The 23,651-nt window shown below is 43.3% G+C and overlaps 1 protein-coding gene across 5 annotated transcripts in view; it reads left to right on the top strand.

Moving 5' to 3' along the window:
• Positions 1-23,651, top strand: part of LOC126260159 (serine/arginine-rich splicing factor 4-like) — a 58,774-nt gene that overhangs the window by 8,924 nt on the left and 26,199 nt on the right. For 4 of the 5 annotated variants that reach the window (XM_049957422.1, XM_049957418.1, XM_049957421.1 and 1 more), the window contains exons 2-5: positions 22,369-22,470; positions 22,549-22,662; positions 22,744-23,141; positions 23,214-23,410. In XM_049957422.1, the coding sequence (XP_049813379.1) occupies positions 22,385-22,470; positions 22,549-22,662; positions 22,744-23,141; positions 23,214-23,410 (795 nt within the window). In that variant the 5' untranslated portion in view covers positions 22,369-22,384. The remainder of the gene's footprint in view (positions 1-22,368; positions 22,471-22,548; positions 22,663-22,743; positions 23,142-23,213; positions 23,411-23,651) is intronic. The other variant, XM_049957423.1, reaches the window with a different exon arrangement.

Here is a 23,651-nt window from a genome sequence, read left to right as displayed (position 1 = left end):
CGAACATCTTGTCACCTTTTCAACCCATGTTATGAATGGTTTTCTGTGGGAATACCAGCCTGTGGCCATGTTTTTCAATTTGGAGAAAGCCTATGACACCTGCTGGAGGACTGGTATCCTCTGTACTCTCTGCACGTGGAGCTTCTGTGGCCATGTGCCCCATTTCCTTCAGGAATTTTTAAAATGCTGAGTTTTCAAGGTGTGTGCGGGCGCTGCCTTGTCGGACACCTTTATCTAGGAAAACAGTGTGCCTTACGGTTCCGTCCTGAGCATCGTCCTCTTTGCTATCACCATTAACCCTGCCTGTCTCTCGTGGGCATCTCCGGCACCCTTTTCGTTGACGATTTTGCCATATATTGCAGTTCTCCATGGACTTTTCTCCTTGAGCGATGTCTCGATGGTCTTTACTCGTGGAGCATCAAGAATGGCTTTTGCTTTTTCACTGACAAAATCATTTGTATTTATTTCTATAAGCGCAGTTGGTTCCTTCCATTATCTTTATGTCTTGGGCCTGTTGCTCTTTCATTCATTGAAACTACATTCATTCTCATTAGGAAACTTTCTTGGTCCTCTCGTGTGTCATAACTGGCCACCCGCTGTATGCAGTCCCTCAATGTCCTACTTGTCTTCAGCGGTATTTCTTGGAGAGCGGATCAGATCACCCTCTCCTCCATATGTACCAGTTGCTTGTCCGCTAAAAACTAGACTATGGGTGTTTTGTTTATGCATCTGCACATCCTTCCAAGTTATGCCATCTCAATACAATCCACCATTGTGGCATCAGTTTGGCCAGTAGCACCATTTATACTAACCTGGTTGAGAGTCTGTATGCAGAAGCTGCCGAACTACCGCTGTCATACTGCCTTGACTTCCTCCTCTGAGATATGCGTGCCATTTGCCTTGTGATAGTACCTTTGTGTATACTGATGGCTTTTGGACTGACAGTTTTGCTGTGTGTGCTTTTGTCATTGGCATTGATGTTTTTCGGTATCTGCTTTTGGAACATTGCTCAGTATTTACAGTAGAGCTCTTCACCCTGTATCAGGCCATGCAGTACATCCAGCGACACAGGCTCCTCATCTGCTCCGAGTCTCTCAGTGCCCCTCAAAGTGTGTGTGTGCTATACACTGGCCATCCCTTAGTGCAATGGGTCCAGGAAAGCTGTGACTTGCTAACTCTTGATGGAGCCACAGTGATGTTTGTGTGAGTTTCTGGTTACATCGGTCTGACGGGAAATGAGGTTACTGATGCTGCCACCATGGCTGCAGTCTGCTACCTCGGCCTGTTAGTTCTTCCATTCCCTCTGATGATATGTGTTGTTACCATCTGTCAGCTGGTGGTGTTACTTCGGCATCACCACTGGCCTCCCTTCATGGGAACAAGCTCTGGAAAATTAAACTCTCCCAGCAACTTGGATGATCTCCTCTTGGCCATCTTGCTGTGAGGAGATTATTTTAGCTAGGTTGCATATTGGGCACTGTCTTTTTAGCCATCACCATTTGTTAAATGGTGTTACCCCACCACTTTGTGTTCATTGCCCTCAACCTTTGAAAATTTGCTTTTTCCTGATGGAATGTCCTTTTTTTAACTACTTATGTTCCAATTTATTTTTGCCACCTGAATTATCAGCCGTTTTAGTGAACGATGCACAGCCTGTTGACTGCATGTTACTTTTATCTGTCGTAGCAATACGGCAAATACCATGTAATTTTTAGTTCCGGACCTCCATTTCTCTATGGTGTATTTATAGACCTTTCTCCGCATCCCTGTTTTTAGCTATCTCCACTTCCGTTGATTGGGATTGACGTGTAGTCATTTTTGACTCCTCTCTTTGTCTTTGTGTTCTACAGTTCTGACGTGGGTGTGAATGACCTTAGTTGTTTTTGCACACTATAATTAAACAAACACCTGCAGTCTACCTGGTATTACCTTGTACTGTCTACACTGACTCAGATGATGTCACCGAACTTTTTGCTCTACACTATTCTCAAGCATGTGTGTCTGAGAATTATCAACCTGCCTTTTGTGTCCTAAAAACAGCAGTTAGAACAAAACCAATTATCTTTTAGTACACGTCATCTGGAGCCATATAACACTCCATTCAGTGAGTGGGAATTTGTCAGTGTCCTTGCCCACTGCTCGGATACAGCACCAGGGCCGGCCCACATCCACAACCAAATGAAAGAGCACTTACCATGGATTGTCAGTGTCACGTCCTTGCCATCTTTAACCGTATCTGGAGTGAGGGCGAGTTCCCATCGTAATTGTGGGAAAGCATCATCGTCACAGAACTGAAACTGGGTAGGCACCCTCTAGAAGTGGACAGTTATCACCCAATAAGTCTCATCAGTGTTCTATGTAAGTTGTATGAACACATTGTGAGCCGGTGCCTGTGTTCAGTATCACCCTCCTTGTATCCTGACGATTATTGCCTATACTCTTCCTCCTCTAGTGTGGGTGTCACTAAACGTCAACTGCAGGGTACCATATGAAAGGCGAGCATGGGGCTCACTCATGGCTTTCAATTTTCTGCCCCCCCCCCCCCCCCAACTTGCGTCATGCACATCTGTTAATGTCGTACCATTCACCCACAACCAGAACTTTACCTCAATGACTAACTACTTAATATGACGGAGACCTATCACTTTTTTAGGATTGGTATTCGATTCTCGGTTGACATTGCTTTCTCATCTTCGCCAGCTTAAGCGAAAGTGCTGGATCCACCTTAGTACACTTTGCTGCTTGAGTTACACTTGCTCGGTGCAGATTGCACTGCCCTTCTGCAGCTCTACAAATGTGTGATACAATCCCACCTCGATTACGGGAGTTTGACATACGGTTCGGCATCGCCTTCAGCTTTGCGGATACTGGATATGATACATCCCTGTGGGGTTTGACTTGTGACAGGAGCATTTGAACTAGCCCCGTGAAAGCTTACTTGTGAAGGCTGGGGTCTCTCTATTGTGGATCAGGCACTGACAACAGCTTGTCTATTAAGTTACCCACATTTGCAGCTCACCTAAGCATCCAAACTACCATCTCCTCTATCCAAAGACAATAATCCGTCTCCCTCAATAGTGGTCTCAATCAGGGATTATGATCGCAATCCACATCTGGTCCATCCTCTCTGAACTTGAGTTGTTTCCTCTTCCACCCTTCCTCTGGACTGAACCCAGTACATCTCTGTGGTGCATCCCTCTGCCACAGCGTTTTCTTGACCTATCACAAGGTCCAAAAGACTCAGTTCATCCTGAGGCTCTCCACTGCCAGTTTTTCTCCATCATTCCCACATCCCAATGTTCAGAAGTCATCTATACTGATGGCTCAATGGTTGCTTATATTAATGCGGGATATACTGAACTGTTCTCATTACCAAATGGCTGTAGTGTTTTCACTGCGGAGTTGGTAGCCATTCCTCGTGCTCTTGAGCATATCCGTTCCTGCACTGGTGGGTTCGTTCTCATCTGCAGCAACTTCTTGAGCAGTTTGCAAGCTCTTGACCAGTGTTACCCACGCCATCCCTTGGTTATTGCTATCCAGGTTTCCCTTTATACCCTTGAACAGTGTGGACGCTCAGTGACCTTCATCTGGACCCCGGCCCATTTCAGGATCCGGGGGACTGAACTCGCTGATAGTGTGGCCAAACAGGCTCTTGAGATCAGTATTTTGGTAACAAACCTCCGATCAGTATTATGCCTTAAAGTTTTAGGTGCCTGGAATATAGAATGGCTTCTCTGACTTCACCAAAGGAACTACAGATGATAAAGAAGACTATGAATCTGTGGAGGTCTTCCACGCAGGCCTCTTGTGAGGCCACACTTCGCTGATTCGTGGTCATCTCCTCCATAGCGAGGACCCACCCCAATGTCATTTGTGGTGCCCATTTGATGGTAGTCCACATTTTGCTGGCCTCTCTCAATCTACTACCCTGCAGCAGACTCTTAATCTCCCTGAATCGCTACCGCTACCTGCTCCCAGTGACTGACCAAGTTTTACATTTTATTCTTGAAGCAGGCTTTTACCACTCCCGTATCAGCTTGTTGAAAGGTTGGCAGAACACTCTTTGTCCAGATCAAGCTTCAGCTGTCTGGACTTGGTGGTTCAACCCGGTTCTCACCCATCCTGCTCTTTTATTTTTCTCCCTCACCTCTCGTGTAGTCTGTTAAACTTGTTCGTCTTTTGCCTGTGTGTGCTTCTCTAGCCCTGCCCGTGTTGCTAATCTTTCCAAGGCAGTCTTGGAGTAGAGTACCTCTGGTAAACAGCAGGGGCTGTGGGATGTATGGTCTCTCATTGGGCTCTGGTTTCAGGGTCTTCTGGCTGCTCCCTAGATGGGGCACCTTGCTTGCCTTTTTTTCCTCTGTCTCCCTGTCTTCTTTTTGCCCCTTATCTTAGCCACACTGACGTTGGTAGAGTCCTTGGGGTTTTCTTCCCCTGGGTAATGCGCCGTAAGATATCTTTGATCTACAATCATATAGACCTGTAAGGGACTAATGACCTTGTATTTTGGCCGCTTTAAGCATCCAACCAACCTACCAAAGATGCAGGGGCATAGTGGAGGCAGGATAGGGCTGCTAGGTGGAGCATTGAGAGACTGAACTGGAGAGGATGAATGGGTGGGGTAAGGTTGTGGAGAGCAAAAGAGAAGGCAAGGGGGGGGGGGGTGTTGACAGGATAGAAGGCGTGTGTAGTAATGGTGTGGGAGCAGGAAGGAGGTAGGTAGTTGGAGGACAGGGACTAGCGAAGGTTGAGGCCAGGGGAGTTACAGGATCGAAGGATATGTTGTAGAGAGAGTTCCCACCTGCACATTTCAGAAAAGCTGGTGTTGGTAGAAAGGATCCAGATGACACAGGCTGTAAAATAGTCATGTGGGTCATTTTGGGCAGCATGTTCAGCAACTGGTAGGTCCAGCTATATTTTGGCCACAGTTCTTCCAGACAGGCAGGTTGTTAATTGTCATGCCCATGTAGAAAGTGGCACGGCAGTTGCAGCTCATTTGTAGATCACATGGATGCTTTCATGGGTAGCCCTGCCTTTGATGGGGAAGGAGATGCCTGTGGCAGTGGGAGGGTGTATGGGAAAGGTCGTGCATCCAGGTCTGTTGCAGGGTTATGAGACATGAGGCAGTAGGTCGGGAGTAGGGGTGGAGTAGGATAGGAAAAGAATACAAAGAGTACTAGGGAAGATTTGCAGTACAGCTTTATTTATTTAATTTTTTCTAAGTAATTTCTGGCACATTGAATACACCCCTCCATCCTCTGAAACTAATCCGTAAACCAGTTCTCCCAAGTTTCTGTAAGGAGCAAGGCTCTCTTGTTGTCCCAAGCCCTCAGGAGGTCCTCATCACTTGGAAGCTGCACTCCTTTCAGCTTCATTTTTACATGCAGTTACAGTGCAAAGTCACAAGGAGCATGGCCTGGACTGTAAGGAGGGTGCTCAAGAAGTTTCAGTCCTGTACCGTGCAAATATTCGGTGCATGCTTGGCTGCCATTTTCTTCTTTACTGATTGGGATTTTATGATAGTTCTGGGTGTGTCGTCATCTTCAAAGACCCAAAATTTGTTTCAAGTGTTAGTTGACACGTCATAGTAGTACAATCAAGTCTCATCAACTGTTAGTGTTTTTCACCATACTGAGATTGTTCCTTAGAAATCTTCCTTAACATCTCCTGGTACCACGTCTTATGTTGCGTCATCTGCTCTTCCGTCGGTCTGTGCAGTGCCCAGAGACAACAAAGTTTCTTTACTTGCAAATGATCATGCAGAATCGAACGAATTGCTAAGGTATCCTCTGTATGCTTATGTGTCACTTGACTGTGTTCGTCTAGCATTTTCCTCAAGAGCGTCAATGTTTTCCTCCGTAACTGATGATGGTGGCCTTCCCGTCCTCTCAACATCCTTCAGAGTGAAATGTTCTCTTTGGAATCCTCTGTACTACCTGAATATAGTTGTATGATGTGGACACATATCACCGAGTGCAAGAGTAATTTCTTCAAAGCACTGGTTTGTGTTTAAACTTTGTTATACCGCAAAACTGCCTGAACCTCACTTCATGATGAAGATGCCATAGCAAGCACTCCAAACTAACCCTGCTAGTGAACGATTGTGCCCAAAGACTTGGCACAGTGGCTACAATGCAAGTATGAATAGAACAATCAGCCTTCTGGGACTTATTGTTGCATTGAATTGCAAAACTTTCATAGTACCCTGTGTGTTGTGTAGGTTGAGTGGGCAGCAGAATACCACTCTGGGAGGGGTGGGGAGGATATTTCTCATTTCAGGGCACAATGAGAGATAGTCAAAACCCTGGCAGCGAATGCGATTCAGTTTCTCTAGTCGTGGATGATACTGAGTCACAAGATGAGTGCTCTTTTGTGGACCAACCTATGCAATATTCTTGGCTATTCCTACTCCACTCCCACGTCCAACCCCTTGCCTCACGACTCATTTTCCTGCAATAGACCCAGATGCGAAACATGTCCCATACGTCGTCCTACTAACACCTACCCCTAAACTGTCACAAGACATCTCCTATCTCATCACAGTCAGGTCTGGGTGTGAAAGTAGCCAACCTAAGCTGCAAGCAGTGTGCCACTTTGTACATGGGCATGACAACTATTGAGGCGCTTGTCTATGTGAATGGCCACTGATAAACTGTGGCCAAGAGACAGCTGGCCAATACAGCATACTCCATTTTAATGACTGCTTCACAGCCTGTGCCATGTGATTTTTACTACCAACGCCAGCTTTTCTGAATTGTGCTGGTGAGAACTCTTAACTACAAAAGATCTCATTCCTGTAAACACCCCCCCCCCCCCCCCCCCCCTGCCTCGCACCTCCCTGGCCTCAACCTTCACTAGTCACTGTCCTCTATCTGCCCATTCCCTTCCTTTGTCCCACTCAGTCTTACACAAACTACCCATCCTGTCAATGCACTTATACATACTTTATGCCCCCTGCCCCCCCCCCCTCTCCTCACTCCCCATGCTTCTCCACACTTCCCCCTCAGTAAGACCCCCAACCGGTCCAAATCATGTCCATGCACGCTCCCACAGTGTGTGTGAGTTGCACTTTTGCAAGTATGCGTGTGTTTCTATTTCAGAAGAAGAAGTGCGCATGGATTTTAGCAATCTTTCTCATAGTGCCTCCCCTATGTAGTTAGTAGCAGTCTGTCCTTACCATGTTGTTATTCCAGACTGTAGTCTCCACTGTTTGACATTTCTATGAAACTATATTTGAAAGAAAATTCTCGGAAGAAACAAACTGTTTTTGGAAGTTGTAAGGATACTATAAGAAGTAAGATAACAATAGACAAAAAAGCTTAAGAAACGGTGAAAGTTTTGTTTACAGTAAAAAGAATTCAGATAGAACCAAGAAAGAGGTTTAGAAAATATTTTAACTGGAGTTTAGTGTTATGTGGCAGTGAATCAAGGACAGCTGAAAAGAAAGAAGGAAAAATATTTTATAGTTTCAAAATGTGGATGCAGAAAATATGCTTACAATAAAATGGACTGGTAGAATGAGAAATAAAGATATGGTTAAAAAATAAGAAGATGACTAGTGGAAGTGGTAAGAACATAGAAAATATTGTGGCTGGAACATTATTGTGAGGAGTTGTTAAAGTTAAGATTGCAGGGAAGAGGATGGGTTGTGATGCTCGATGACTTCAGAAATAGACGAAAGTTGCCAGCAGATTAAGGAAAAAGAACATGACAGAGGAAATTGTAGACAGTCCTATCAGTGCATGTAACAAGACAAATCTACTTAAAAAGCAAGAAAAAGGCTGAGATAACCACAAAATTCATAGAAGTGGCAAATAAGATACATTTTCTTCATTGGCCTTTGAATTTACGCATGTTAACAGTTTCTTACTGTACAGAAACTGAAAACTTGTTTAGTAACTGCAGCAGAGTATGTGGCTCCTCTCTGATACCTAGGCTGGAAGACAAAGTTTAATAGGAACTATATTCTATTTCCTACGTATTATTTTAATTGTGCAAATCACAGTTCACTGGAAAAATGTGTTTATTACTTTGAAAGGGCATCTAAAAGAGGCGCAGGTATAACTGGACACAATACTCTTAATGCTAACTTCTGCTGTACTTCATTTACTTTATGCACTTTACTCCAGAAGAGAATTGTCATGTGTGATTGTCAGTATCTACTTTTGGTACCAGAGGGTCCTGATAATTTCTTTGAAATAGTGTAACATGACTCTTTAGGAGAATAAAACTTACAGGTTATGATTACTGGACGTTGTCACAGAGAATGTGTTTGGTGACAGTGTTAATTGAAACAGAAAAAGATTGTCCACAAAAAGAGGAGAATTCTTGAATGCTAAATGCAATCACTCAACACACTGATTTCCACTCGGAAAATCTTTGCAAGCATAAACAACATTATACAAAAACCTCCTAACTCAACTCTAGAAAATTGAACAGTGGAAAGTCCAGGTTGGAATATCAGCAATAATATAAAAAGACTAGATTATTTAATTGGATAGATAAAACATCTACTCACCAAGTGGCGGCAGAACACACATATTAAAGACTGTTGTGACTGGCAAGCTTTAGGAGCCAGTGGCTTCTTCTTTAGGCGGAAGGGTTGAAGGGGAAGGAAGAAGGGTGAAGGAAAAGGATTGGAGAGGTCTAGGAAAAGGGGTAGATTTCGGGAAACTCACCTGGAACCGTGGTTCAGGGGAGACTTATTGTATGGGATGAGAAGGAAAGACTGATTGTTGGGGATTGTATTGGACAAGATTTGAAAACCTGAGAGCTTGAAGGTGGAAGACAGGGTAATTTGCAAGACAGAGATTCCTACTAAAATATCGTGCACGAGAACCTGCGGAGTTCTGAGACACTGGTGTCTGGAGGAAGAATCCAGATGGTGTGTTTGGTGAAACTGGTGCCGAGGTCACGAATGTCATATTTTATAGCGTGTTCTGCAACAAGATATTACGAGTTGCAGTATATACCATCTGCCTATGCCCATTCATCCATGTTTTAATAGTAATTCTGTCTTGCATATTACCCTGTCTTCCACCTTTAAGCTCTCAGGTTTTCAAATCTTGTCCGATGCAGTCCCCAACAAACAGTCTTTCCTTCTCATCCTGTACGGTAAGTCTCCCCTGACCTACAGTTCTGGGTGACTTTTCCAATATCCAACCCTTTTCCTAGACCCTTCCAGTCCTTTTCCTTCCTTCCCCTTCAACCCTCCTGCCTGAAGAAGGAGCCCCAGGCTCCAAAAGCTTGCCAATCACAACAGTCTTTAATGTGTGTGTTCTGTCGCTGCTTGGTGAGTATGCTATTTATCTGTCCAATTAAATAATTTTATCAATAATGAAAAGTCTAGATTGCTACTCACCATAAAGATGACTTGTTGATTTGCAGACAGGCACAACGAAATGACTGTAACACACTGACCATGTGGCCAAAGCCTTCTTCTCAGGAAAGAAAGCAAACACACAGACATTTGCACAAGACAGCACACATCGTGCACATACTGGCACTGTGTCCGGGTGCTCTGGCCAGAATGCAGTGGTGTTGCATTGAATGAATCCAAGCAGCAATCCAGAATGGGGTGGGGAAGGGGGAGGCATAGCAGGGAACAACAGGTGGTGTGAGAGGAGTCAGCGCTGCCTGGCGGAGTGTGCAGGAACTAGATGGTAGCCAGACAGAGTTGCCAGGTGTAGTGTCAGGATACTGTGTGGGGTGGGGGAGGGGAAGGGGGGGCTAGGAGCAGCAAAGGGGGGAAGCAGAGAAGGGGAGAAGACCAGTGAGTGCATTGGTAGAGAGCGGAGCACAATGAGGGCGGAAGGCATGTGAAGTGAGAGGAGGTGATAGGAAAGAAAAAGTGGAAACTGTTGGGTGGAGGGTGTGGGGACAGTATACTATGATAGCTTGAGTCCGGGATGACATTGGCAGCAGAGAAGCATTGTAAGGATAACTCCCATCTGTGCAGTTCAGAAAAGCTGGTGCTAGGGGGGAGGATCCAGATGGCCTGATTTGTGAAGCAGCCACTGAAATTAAGCTTATTATGTTCAGCTGAACGTTGTGCCACAGGGTGATCCACTTCACTGTTGGCTACAGTTTGGTGGTGGCTATTTATCGTGGTTGACAGCTGGCTGGGAGTCACACCAGTATAAAAGTCTGTGCAATGACTGCAGCAGAAATGGTACATTACATGGCTGCTTCCACAGGTGGCCCGGCCTCTGATGGGGTGAGGTAAGCCTATGACAACACTGGAATAAGAAGTGCTGGGTGGGTGGATTGGGCAGGTCTTTGGACCTGGGTCTTCCTCAGGGATATGAACACTGTGGTAAGAGGTTGGGATTGGGTGTGACGTAGGGATGGACTATGGTGCTGTAGAGGTTGGGTGGATGATGGAACGCAATGTTAGCAGGGGTGGGAACAATTTTTGTCATGATGTCCCTCATTTCAAGGCATGATGATAGATAATCAAAGACCTGATAAAGAATGTGGTTCAGTTGTTCCAGTCTGGTACTTGGTGATGAAGGAGGCGCTCATTTGTTCCATCGTTCTTGGGGGTGTGTGGGATGTTGTTTATGTTGTGGTCCTCAGTCTGAAGACTGGTTTGATGCAGCTCTCCATGCTACTCTATCCTATGTAAGCCTCTTCGTTTCCGAACAACCACTGAAATCTACATCTTTCTGGACCTGCTTATTGTATTCATCTCTTGGTCTCCCTCTAAGATTTTTACCCCCACAGTTCCCTCCAGTACTAAAATGGTGATCCCTTCATGACTCAGAATGTGTCATATTGACCGATATGTTCTTTTGGTCAAGTTGTGCCACAAATTCTTGTCTGCTCAATTCTATTTAGTACTTCCTCATTAATTATGTGATCTACCCATCTCATCTTCAGCATTCTTCTGTAGCACGAAATTACAAAAGCTACCATTCTCTTTTTATCTAAACTGTTTATCATCCGTGTTTAATATCCATACATGGCTACACTCCAGACAACCTACAGAAAAGACTTTCTAACACTTAAATCTGTATTCAGTCTTAACAAAGTACTCTTCTTCAGAAATGCTGAGTCACAGGTAGGCACAACAAAAAGACTGTCACAGAATAAGCTTTTGGTCAACAACAACAACAACAACAACAACAACAACACACACACACACACACACACACACACACACACACACACACACACACACACACGACCACAGTCTGTGGCAGCTGAAGCCACACTATGAGTAGCAGCAGAGCATGACGGGAGAGGCAACAGGGTGGGGGTAAGGAGGAGGCTGGGACAGGGAGGGGAAGGGATAGCAGGGTGGGGGACAGTGAAGTGCTGCTGGGAAGTGTACAGAGACAAGGTGGAGAGAAGGCAAGGCAATTATGTGGAGCCCGGAGGTTAGACGGAGAGCGGGAGAAAGGTGGGGTAACAGAAAAGGAGAGAGGTAAAGAGTGCATTGTAGAATAGAGGGCTGTGTAGTGATGGAATGGGAACAGGGAAGCGCAGATGGGTGAAGACAATGACTAACGAAGTTAAGGCCAGGAGGGTTACGGAACGTTGGATATATTGGAAGGAGAGTTCCCACCTGAATAATTCAGAAAAGGTGGTGTCGGTTGGAAGGATCCATGTGGCACAGGCTGAGAAGCACTCATTGAAATGAAGGATAGCATGTTTGGCAGCTTGTTCAGCAGCAGGGTGGTCCACTTGTTTCTTGCCCACAGTTTGTCAGTGTCCATTCATGCAGACAGACAGCTTGTTGGTTGTCATTGCCACATAGAATCCAGCACAGTGGTTGCAACCTAGCTTGTAGATTACGTGACTGGTTTCATAGGTAGCCCTGCCTTTGATAGGATAGATGAAGTTTGTGACTGGACTGGAGTAGGTGGTGATGGGAGGATGTATGGGACAGGTTTTGCATCTATGAATATTACAGGAATATGAGCCATGAGGCAAGGGGTTGGGGGCAGGAGTTGTGTAGGGAAGGGTGAGTACACTGTGTAGGTTCAGTGGATGGTGGAATACCACTGTGGGAGCAGTGGGAAGGATAGTGAGCAGGACATTTCCCATTTCAGGACACGATGAGAGGTAGTCAAAACCCTGGAGGAGAATGTAATTAATTGGTCCAGTCCTGGGTGGTTCTGAGTTACGAGGGGAATGCTCCCATGTGGCCAGATGGTGAGACTTTGGGAGGTGGGTGGTGACTGGAAAGATGAGGCACAGAATATTTGTTTTCGCACAAGGTTGGGATGATAACCACGGTCCATAAAGGCCTCAGTGAAACCCTCAGTATATTTCAAGAGGGACCACTTGTCACTACAGATGAGACGGCCATGGGTGGCTAGGCTGGTATGGAAGGGACTTCTTGGTAGGGAATGAGTGGCAGCTGTCAAAGTGGAGGTATAGCTGGTGTTTTGTAGGTTTGATATGAACAGATATAGTGATGTAGTCATCTTTGAGGTTAAGGCCAACATCTAGGAAGGTGGCTTGTTGGATTGTGTAGGACCAGGTGAAGCCAATGGGTGAGAAGCTGTTGAGGTTCTGGAGGAATGTGGATAGTGTCCCCTCAACCTCGATCCAGTTCGCAAAGATGTCACCAATGAATCTAAAGCAAGTAAGGGGTGGGTGTTTAGGAAGGATTTCTCTAGGTGGTCCATGAATAGGTTGGCATAGGATGGTGCCACGTGGGTGCCCATAACAATACCCCAGATTTGTTTGTACATAATGCCCTCAAAGGAGAAGTAACTGTCAGAGAGGACATAGTTGGTCATGGCGGCTAGGAAGGAGGTTGCTGGTATAGAATCCATTGGGCATGGGGAAAGGTAGTATTCTATAGCATTAAGGGCAAGGCTATTGGGGGTGTTAACGTAAAGGGAGGTGGCATCAGTAGTGATGAGCAGGTCATCATGTGGTAAAGGGACAGGAACAGTGGAGAGTCAGTGGCAGAAATGGTAGGTATCTTTAATATAGGAAGGTAGGTTGTAGGCAATAGGCTGAATGTGTTGGTCTATGACAGCAGAAATTCTCTCAGTGGGAGCACAGTAACTGGTCACAATGAGGTGTCCTGGGTGGTTGGGTTTATGTACTTTGGAAAGCATGTAGAAGGTAGGAGTGCAGAGAGTGGTAGGGGTGAGGAAATAGATGGACTCCACATAGAGGTTCTGAGATGGGCATAAGGATTTGAGGAGAGACTGGAGATCCTGCTGGATTTATGGAGTCCTTCTACCAAATAATCCATGCAGTTCAAAACAACAGTGGTGGAGGCTTTGTCAGCAGGTAGGATTATAAGGTCGGGATCAGTTTTTAGGTGGTGGACTATGGTTCTTTCTGCAGATGTGAAGTTAGTTCACATTTTGAGAGATTTGGAGAATCATGGTGAGACAAGGTTTGAGGTTAAGAAATTCTGGAAAGTTAACAGGGGGTGATTTGGGGGCAGTGGGGGTGGATCATGGTTGGATGGAGGAGTGAACTGAGTCAGGCAGGGTTCAACATTGGTCTTTGGCAGAGTCTGATTGGTGGCAAAAAAGTGTCTCCCTGAAGGGGCCCGAAGAAGGAGAGAAGGTCTTTCACAAGTACTGCATGAATGAATTTGGGAATGGGGCAAAAGGTGAGGACTTTGGAAAGGACTGAAATTTTTGCGGGGTTAAGGCTTTCAGATGGAAGGTTCATGACAGTATTTTGTGTCTGATTATGTTCTGGATTCTTTGTGGTGGTGGGAGGAAGTTTTGGAGGGTGATCTCAAACTTTGTTAGTCATTGTCCTCACCCATCAGCCCCTTCCGTGTTCTCATTCCAGCACTACACAGCCCTGTATTCCACCAACGCACTTTTTACTTCTCTCCTTTCCTGCTACCCCACCTCTCTCTCACTCTACATCTAACCTAGATGCCCTCACCTCTCTTCACCTTGTCCCTGCATGCTTCCCAGCAGCACTTCACTGTCCCCCACCCCTACCCTTCTATCCCTCCCCCTCCCCACTCCAGCCTCCTCCTCCGTACCCGCACCTAGTTGCCTCTCCCATCATGCACTGTTGCCGCTGTTCGTAGTGTGGCTCCAGCTGCCACAGACTATCGTTTTGTGTGTGTGTGTGTGTGTGTGTGTGTGTGTGTGTGTGTGTGTGTGTCTCATCTATTTCCGACAAAGGCTTTGTTGGGCAAGAGCTTAGTTTGTGACAGTCTTTATGTTGTACCTATCTGCTACTCAGCATCTCCGCTATATGGTGAGCAGCAACTATCCCTCATAATATTGTTACATCCCATCCAGGATTTTCCATTGTTTGATTTTACCTGATGGCTTTTCTTCCATCCTAACCCAGTGCTGTTTTCCTTTGTTATTACTCTGAAGAGCCAAAGAAACTGGTACACCTGCCTAATATCGTGTAGGTCTCCCATGAGCAGGCAGAAGTTCCACTACACAACTTTTCATGGACTCAACTAACATCTGAAGTAGTGCTGGAGGGAACTGACACCATGAATCCTGCAGGGCTGTACATAAATCCGTAAGAGTATGAGGGGGTGGAGATCTCTTCTGAACAGTACATTGCAAGGCATCCCAGATATGCCCAATTCTGTTCATGTCTGGGGAGTTTGGTGGCCAGTGCGAGTGTTTAAACTCAGAAGAGTGTTCCTGGAGCCACTCTGTAGCAATTCTGGACATGTGGGGTGTCGCTTTTTCCTGCTGGAAGTGCCCAAGTCCGTCGGAATGCACAATGGTCATGAATGGATGCAGGTGATCAGACAGGATGCTTACGTACATAATACCTGTCAAAGCTGTATCTGGACGTATCAGGGGTCGCATATTACTCTACCTGCACATGCCCCACACCATTACAGAGCCTCCAGCAAATTGAACAGTCTCCTTGTGACGTGTAGGGTCCATGGATTCATTAGGTTGTCTCCATACACGTACACGTCAATCTGCTCGATACAATTTGAAATGAGAGTCGTCCTACCAGGCAACATGTTTACAGTCATCAAGTGTCCAATGTCGTTGTTAACAGGCCCAGGCAAGGTGTAAAGCTTTGTGTTGTGCAATCATCAAGGGTACACGAGTGGTCCTTTGGCTCCGAAAGCCCATATCGATGATGTTTCGTTGAATGGTTTGCATGCTGACACTTGTTGATGGCCCAGCATTGAAATCTGCAGCAATCTACAGAAGGGTTGCACTTCCGCCGTGTTCAACAATTGTGTTCTGTCATTGTCGGTCCCGTTCTGCAGGATTTTTTTATGGCCACAGCAATGTCGGAGATTTGATGTTTTACTGGATTGCTAATATTCACAGTACACTTGTGAAATGGTTGTATGGGAAAATCCCCATTTTACACTACCTCGTAGATGCTACACTTGTGTAGCAGCAGTAACAGATCTAACAACTGCACCAGGCACTTGTTGTCTTACATAGGCGTTGGCAACTGTAACACCGTATTCTGCCTATTTACATATCTCTGTATTTGTATATGCATGCCTGTACTAGTTTCTTAGGAGTTTCAGTGTATTTTCTAATGCATTGCTATACTCAATGTCCGTCCTTCTATCTCTTCTTTCCTGTGCTTCTCTTGCTGTCTTACAAACTGCACTGCATGGTCTGCTTAGGATCCACACGGTATCACCCATCATGGCCGCACACAACAGATGGCTACAAGACCACACTGATTGTTGGTGAAGCATCTTATGTCTCACAGTACTCCCACCGATATAATTAAACCTGTACCACCAAATTGATCACTCTCCCTGCATCACTCTCCCATATTTTCAAGTGTTATCCTCGCACCTTTCCAGTGCCACATGATCTTTAATCTCATCCTACCAACCCCTTCCCACCCCTCACTCTGTCTCCATTTCATTCCAGTTTGCATCTACTAATTTCACATCATCCATTCACATATGCTGTCCCCCTTCCTCACAGTTGTCCACCCTCAGACCTGCAACCCACAGTAAATTTTTTTAAATTTGTATCTTTTCTGTGATCTCATTGTGACTTGACTTCACAACAATTTTAGTGAGGTTTTGCATTTCACTATCATTATAGTCTCGCAGATATCATCCCCCCCCCCCTCATTTTACATCCATTTCATTATTTTTCCCACGTATTTGGGTGTATTTTTGCAGTTTTTTTTTCAGACGTAATTCTACGCTATTTACATATTTTTTCGAGTTTTTTTCAACACCATATGGCCACAGGGGAGCATTCCTCTTGTAACTCAGTACCGCCAAGGACTGAACCAACAAATTACATCCTCCTTCAGGCTTTTGACTACCTCTCATGTCCTGAAATGGGAAATGTCCTGCCACTATCCTTCCAACCCCCCCCCCCCTCCCCCAGGGGTATTCCACCATCCAGTGAACCTACGCGATTTACTCATCCATCCCTACACAACCTCTGCCCCCCAACCCCTTATCTCATGGCTCGTATTCCTGTAATAGACCTAGATGCAAGACCTGTTCCATATATTCTGCCACCACCACCACCACCACCTGCTCCAGTTTGGTCACAAACAGTCGTGATCTACAAGATAAGCTGCAACCACTGTGCTGCATTCTTTGTTGCCATGACAACCAATGAACTGTCTTGTCTGCATGAATGACCACTGACAAACTGTGGCCAAGAAACAACTGGACCTGTTGTTGAGCACTCTGCCCAACACAACATTCTTCATTTCAATGACTGCTTAACAGCAACCTGTGCCATATGGATTCTTCCCACCAACACTAGCTTTTATGAACTGCACAGGTGAGAACTCTTTGTGCAATATATCCTACGTTCCCATAACCCTCCTGGCCTCAACATTCATTAGTCATTGTCCTCACCCATCAGTCACTTCCCTGATCCCATTCTAGTACTACACAGCTTTGTGTTCCACCAATGTACTTTTTACATCTCTCCGTTTGCACTAACCCACCTCTATCCCACTCTCCTTCTAACCGCCCAACTGCAACTATCTGTCCTACCCTCTCTCCACCTCGTCCCTGCATGCTTTTTAGGAGCATTTCACTGTCCCTCACACGTTCTCTGCTATCCATCCCCCTCTGGCCCAGCCTCCTCCGTACTCCTGTGCATTGTGGACAGAGTGGCCAAAGATAGTGGTCATGTGTGAGTAAGGTGTGCTTGCATGTGTCGTCGTCGTCATTATTATTATTATTATTATTATTATTATTATTATTATTATTGTGTTGTGTTCCATAATCTGTTCTTGAAGGCCTGAAATAGTAAATGTGTCTAATGTGACAGATGTCTGTTCTTAATTTAAGGTTTTTGACATGGATTCCTATCAATCTTTATCAGCAGCTTACCCAAGCAGACAAAGAAGTGTGGGAATAATGAGCCATCAAAAAAGTCTTGGGTTTCGAAAGGACTCAAAATATCATATGTAAGGAAAGTGAAAGTATGTAAAATGGCTAGGACAAATGGATATGTGGAATTGATTTTATATTACAAGAAATACACTGACTGGCACAGAAAATGTAACACTTTGATTTCTTAAGAAAATTATTTTCAATTTTAGTCACTTTTATGACACTAACATAATATCTTATGATAAAATATTGTGCTAAAGTGTCTGGAAAAAAAAATACAATTATTAACAACCTAACACAGATGCACTTTTCAAGAAAAATTTTGATGAAGCTAATAAAGATAAGGCAGGTGTATTCTGGATTCACTTCACAGACCTCTCGTCGCATTTTCTGAAGCATGCATCAATTCCTCCTCTACCAATCGTGGCATCAAACCTTTCAGGCATACTCTTATTAATGCATTGATGCAGCACTCCACTCATTTCAGGAGGCCCCCTCGAAGATTCTGTAGGTTCTCTGTGTAGTACTGATGGGCCCTTCTCTCCAGCTGACCTCATATATGCTCAATAGGATCCAAATCAGGGCTTCAAGCAGGCCAAGCCATAGCATGAATATTCATTTCATCCAAGAACCCCTGCCCGATTCTCACATTATTTGGGTATGCATTGTCAAGCATTACCGTAGTTCAAAACCACAACCAGTAAATGGAGTGAAAGGCACAACATGTTCTACAAGGATTTCCTCCACACACCGATGTCATAGGAGGCTCCTCTTAGAAGGCTCCCAAGCTCCATGAGGACCAAATCTATTCCTAAAGTCGTATTGATTCATGGCATCAAAACTCCACCCTGGAAAGTGTCCTGACTGAGAATGTGCAGGGGAAATATCTTTCCCTAAGTGTCCTCCAGAGCCTCTCTCTACAGCCAGGTTATTGCAGGCCAGTTTGCAGCTCATTGGAGAACAGCAGTTGCTCCCATTGTAGTACTCTCAACCTGCGATATTCCCTTGCGAGACATAGTGTGATGATCTCTGGTGAGTTCTGGGTCTGTAGCAGGTGTTCTGGATTGAAGATTGGTTTCTCCCAGTATTCTTTGGATGGTTCTCTCACAAAAACTGAACCTCTTGAACTTGGTGGAACTGATTTTGTGCTTCGTCGGGAGTGGTATGATTGTTGGGAGAACTTCAAGTTGTAAGAAGTGTTTATCTTGTGCTGATGTTGCTCTTCTCAGACCTGATCCTGGTGTCCTTGCCTGAACTGCAAAAAACAGTGTCTTACGCTGTTCTGGCATATGTTGCAGAGCTGAGCCTGACATGTCTTATAATGAACCAACAGCCCTGTTACGGCAATTGGTAGTCTAACACATGCTTGACAGTTGCCAGTATCTGCTGCAATGCTTTGGCACTGTACTCCTACAGATTTTCCCCCAAAGTAGTAATGGCACTACAGAAGGGTTGGTTGAGAGGACACATCCTGAGTGGCAAAAGATTGTCAGTTTGCAATGGATGGAAATGTAGGGGGGTTTGTGTAAAAATTAGAGAGGGAGGCCAAAGCATGAAAACAGTAAGCAGTTTCAGATTGCTGTAGGGTGTGGTGGTTATGCGTAGATGAAGAGGCTTGCACAGGACAGACTAGTCTGGAGGGCTTCATCAAATCAAATTAGGACTGGAGGCCACAACAGTAACAACTCTTGTCACTTACATCTATATTCTGCAAACCACAGTATGTATAGTCTATTAGTATTTACCCCCTAGATGTGTAATGGTTGATGGCAAATTCCAGTGACTGATCGGCTGTGATATAATCAAACAACACCAGATAATTTTTTTTTCTATTTTTTTTTTTACGTGCATTATATTGTTTCCTTGTGTTGAATTTGAGCTGTTACTTTTTGTATCAAGTATCATTCATGTACAGTTATTCCTCTACTTTGGAACAATTTTCCACTAAGCCAATATCTTTCATATGTGCTATATCTCTGTCCATGGAATTCTGTTGCTAATAATTGTTGAATCCAACATGTACCTTGTCAGGCATGCTGGAGGTTTATTTTATTTACTATGTGGCTCTGAATGCTCTCCAGATAGTAAGAAATAAAAGGTCAATTTAGGCTCCACTAAATCCAATATTTTGAATCGTATGTGGTTTGAAATTATATAAGTGAACAAAATTAATGGAAAATTTGCTGTTTTCACTTTTACATGAAATAACTGCTGTTTATTTACTTCTGATTTCATAATGTTTAAATGAAACCATTGATAATAATTGTGCGTAGAGAAAATAATCCTGGAATTTTATCAGTAAACTGTCGTCAAAGTATTCCTAATGAAGTTCCAGTATTTGCCAGCCTCCAGGAAAGTTCTCGCACTCAGATTATTCTTGGGACCGAGAGCTGGCTGAAACCCAAAGTGGAAAGCTGAGAGTCATGTAATGTATAATGAACAGGCAGATTAGAGGCCATAGGAGGGGAGTGTTCATTGCAGTTGACAATTGAGGTCGAAGATGAGTGTGCCAGTGGAGTCACCTGGTCACTTATAACAGTTGTAGGTGAAACTAAGTTAATTGTAGGATGTTTTTACTGGTCACCTGATTCTGCTGTGATAGTTCTAGAGTTATTCAAAGAAATACTAAGAGTTATTCAAAGAAATTCTACGATCAGTAGCGTGTAAATACCTAGATCATCCAGCACTACTTGGAGGCGAATTTAACCTGCCGAGTGTAGACTGGGATGTCTATGGATTCATTGCGGGGGCTACAGACAGACAGTTACAGAAAATAATTTTGAACAGATTTTTATAATGTGACTGTCAACAGCCATTAAACAGTGTATAAGATGCATATTTGAACTATCAGCTGCTTTTGTTTTAAACCCAAATATCTATCGGTTTCAGTCTTGGACCATCTTCACATATAAGAGTTAAAATGGTTTAAGCCACCATATTGCATTAGTCATAGCTTAAAATGAGTAGCACATTCCATGAATGTAAATATATGAGGCAGTACTTTAGAAACAAACATATGAATACTGATCTATATACATTTAGTATTCGTATGTTTGCATCTAAAGTCCTGTGAAAAGCTGCTGTTGGTAGATAGAATCTGGATGGTGGAGGCTGTGAAGCAGTCATTGAAGTGAAGGATAAAATTGATGGATAATATGACTTTTGTATATCATGATATTTCCTTTGCCAGCATTTTCCAGTTCCTAATTATGTTAGATACACAATAACAGAATTCCATCCTTGATGTTTCCTTTCTTGGTTAGCTTACTTCCTATATATTTGAAACCATCTACTCCTTTAATAATTGTTTCATTGCAGCTTACATCCTTCATTTAACCAATATATGCTGTACTTCAGTTAGCAGAAATATCATTTTGGGCACATTTAGTTACAGCCGCTATAGTGGCATTTAGTCACCATGTACACTTTTGCACAAGAAATTGCTTATTTCTTGTAAAAAGTAAAACATGTAAATATTTGTGGCATACAGGTTTCAGTACAACACTTCAACAGGAAATGGTCATTTTGTTGACAAGGAAGGATAATTAGAGGACAATGCTGTGTTATATTAAGCATAAAAGTGTCTAGTTTTAACATTTTGTGTATTGTCAAGTAGTTGAGCTTAATTTGGTTGCAGTTAGACTTTGATTCTGCTCAAACTATCAAAATAGTAGACACTTCCTTCTTTTTCTTGAGCTACTTATTTTTGTTCAATAGTCAGATAACTAATTCAATATGACAATGATTGTCTGCTGATAAATATTAATAACTATACAACTCTCCACTTTATGAATGGGCTGTGCCATTTTGACTTGGTTCCTCTAGCAGTGTGCTGCAACACTGTGGTGTGAGGATTTCAGTGTGTAACAAGACAGTAGAAATGCTACCTGCAGATAAACAAACAATTCATTATGTGAAACTTCCTGGCAGATTAAAACTGTGTGCCCAACCGAGACTCGAACTCGGGACCTTTGCCTTTCGCGGGCAAGTGCTCTACCATCTGAGCTACCGAAGCACGACTCACGCCCGGTCCTCACAGCTTCACTTCTGCCAGTATCTCGTCTCCTACTTTCCAAACTTTACGGAAGCTCTCCTGTGAACCTTGCAGAACTAGCACTCCTGAAAGAAAGGATACTGCGGAGACATGGCTTAGCCACAGCCTGGGGGATGTTTCCAGAATGAGATCTCATTCTGGAATTCATTATGTAACTGTATTTTTTCAGGGTGATGACTGCAACTTTTTGATTACCTTTCATAGGTACTTTTATGCAGCTGTTTCTGGACAAATATGTTCCCATTTTTTATTTAATTAGTTTGACCTGCGAACAAGCACATGAAATAACTTATGTCTTTTATTCTTTGTTTCCAGTGTTTTTCATTATTTCCATATGTTGCTAGCGTCTTTCTTTTTCCATGTTGCACCTGTCTTTTTATTTGTTTTATCTTGGAAACACTTGAAACCTTTTACTTTTGATCCGAACTTTTCACTTTCTCCTATTTCTTCCTGTGTTATTCACGTTTCTCCCAGGTCTGCCTTCTTTCATCCCTGTCATGGATGTTTTTTGGTTTCTGTCAAAAATGTTAAAAATTCTTTTTGTATCCTCTTTTCGCCTAGCCATTTTAGGTGTCTATAGACTAAATCTCTTTTCTTCCTCATCGTATCTGATGTTGATTCTGTTAGTTTTAATGTTGATTCTGTTAGTTTTACAGTTTCTTTATTGGTTCTTAATTCCCATTTGCCACTCTCACATTTTGGTCCCAATACTTTCGTGATTATTTTTATTACCTTCTTTTCTATTTCACCTAATTGTTTAGCTGCACTTAAGGAAAGGCAATCTGGTTACTTAAGGAAAGGCAATCTGGTTTGTGGGCAATGTTGTAGTGCCAGAGTTTTGCAATTATTATTGTTGTTATTATTAGAATGTGTGATAAAGTATACTGTTACTGCAATGAAATATTTGTTGCTTGTGTAGAAAGTGCTGCTGATTAATTGAACAGTTAAATGTGAAGAGGCCATCCAAAAATTTATATTCACACTTGCACTGAACATGTCAAGGGAATATGTAATGACCTCTGACAACAATGACTTTCTGTTACAGTATCTGTAAAGTTACAATGAGCAGATATTCAAGCGACTCAAACTCTAGTCGAGGAGAAGATCATTATCGGAAGAAAAAAAAGTCGAATAGAACTGGAGGAAGGTAAGACAAATGCATTTTTTTACTATTAAAATTCTGTTTCTAATTGAGAATGCTGTTTGATGATGATTACTGTTCCAGGTCAAGAAGCTGTTCATACTCCAGCAGTGACAGTAGTTATTCTAAACGGCACTCACGAAAGCACAAGAGGGGAAAACATCACCACTCTCATAGTAGGGATCATTATGGCAAAAGGTAAAATTTTAAAGAAGTTGTTAATATTAAATTTCCTTTTAAAACTGAATTGTCTTCCAGAACCTGTCTTTTACTTTCCAGAATGCTCAATGACCAGTCACACTCAAAAAGTAGGACCCATAGCAGGCGATCCAGAGAGAGATCAAGGTCACTATCAAGAGAGAGATCACATGACCGTATAATATCCAGATCTAAAAAGAAGGTTAAAAGGCATTCTAGGTCCCGATCTCCATCCAAGTCCAGACACAGATATAGATCTTACTCGAGGTCACTATCGAAAGACAAATCAAGATCACGTTCACGTTCCGTACAGAGATCTCTGTCACAGAGTTCGAGAGACTCCCAGCTGTATACTAAAATTAAGACAGAGAAACAAGATCAAAAAGAAAACAGTGAAGTTAATGAAGGACAGAAAGAAAATGGAAAAAGTTTGAAAGAGCAAATTACAGAAAGTGCAGAAAAGATTCTCGGGATTACTGGTAAGTATACTGTAAAAAAAGAGGTACCATAAAAACTTCTAACAGTTAAACATGTAAATCAAGAACTTGAAGTTACAGGAATCACTTCTCTGGGACCATCACAAAGTGTTTTGGACAAATTGAATAGTCCTGGATTTGAGCAGAGATCATTTGTATCAACAAAATCTGCTGGGAGAATACCGGATAAAGCACTGGAAGTTGAAGTAGAAGCACCTGCTCCGCCACTGTTGACAAATGATGATGATCCAAAAAGTATATTTCACTCAAGAGTAAGTATTCGTAAACTTTCACTTTTGTCATGTGCTATAAGTATATTCCATTTTTTGTGAGGGAGCTAAATGCTTCAACACAGTGACACTGCAGTATGTTAGAGACTTCAAGTGAATACAGAATTTAAATGTCTTTAAAAAATAAACAATGAGGCTGTCACAGCCATATACTATTGCTTCAAATATTTTTTGACTCACTTTCTAAAACACAAGAGGACTATGTTGCTGAAGGCAAAATTTT

The sequence above is a fragment of the Schistocerca nitens genome, chromosome 5 (genome assembly GCF_023898315.1).
Source record: "Schistocerca nitens isolate TAMUIC-IGC-003100 chromosome 5, iqSchNite1.1, whole genome shotgun sequence".
NCBI lineage: Eukaryota > Metazoa > Arthropoda > Insecta > Orthoptera > Acrididae > Schistocerca > Schistocerca nitens.
The sequence above is the reverse complement of the archived record's forward strand: the minus strand, read 5'-3'. Positions and strand labels throughout refer to the sequence as shown.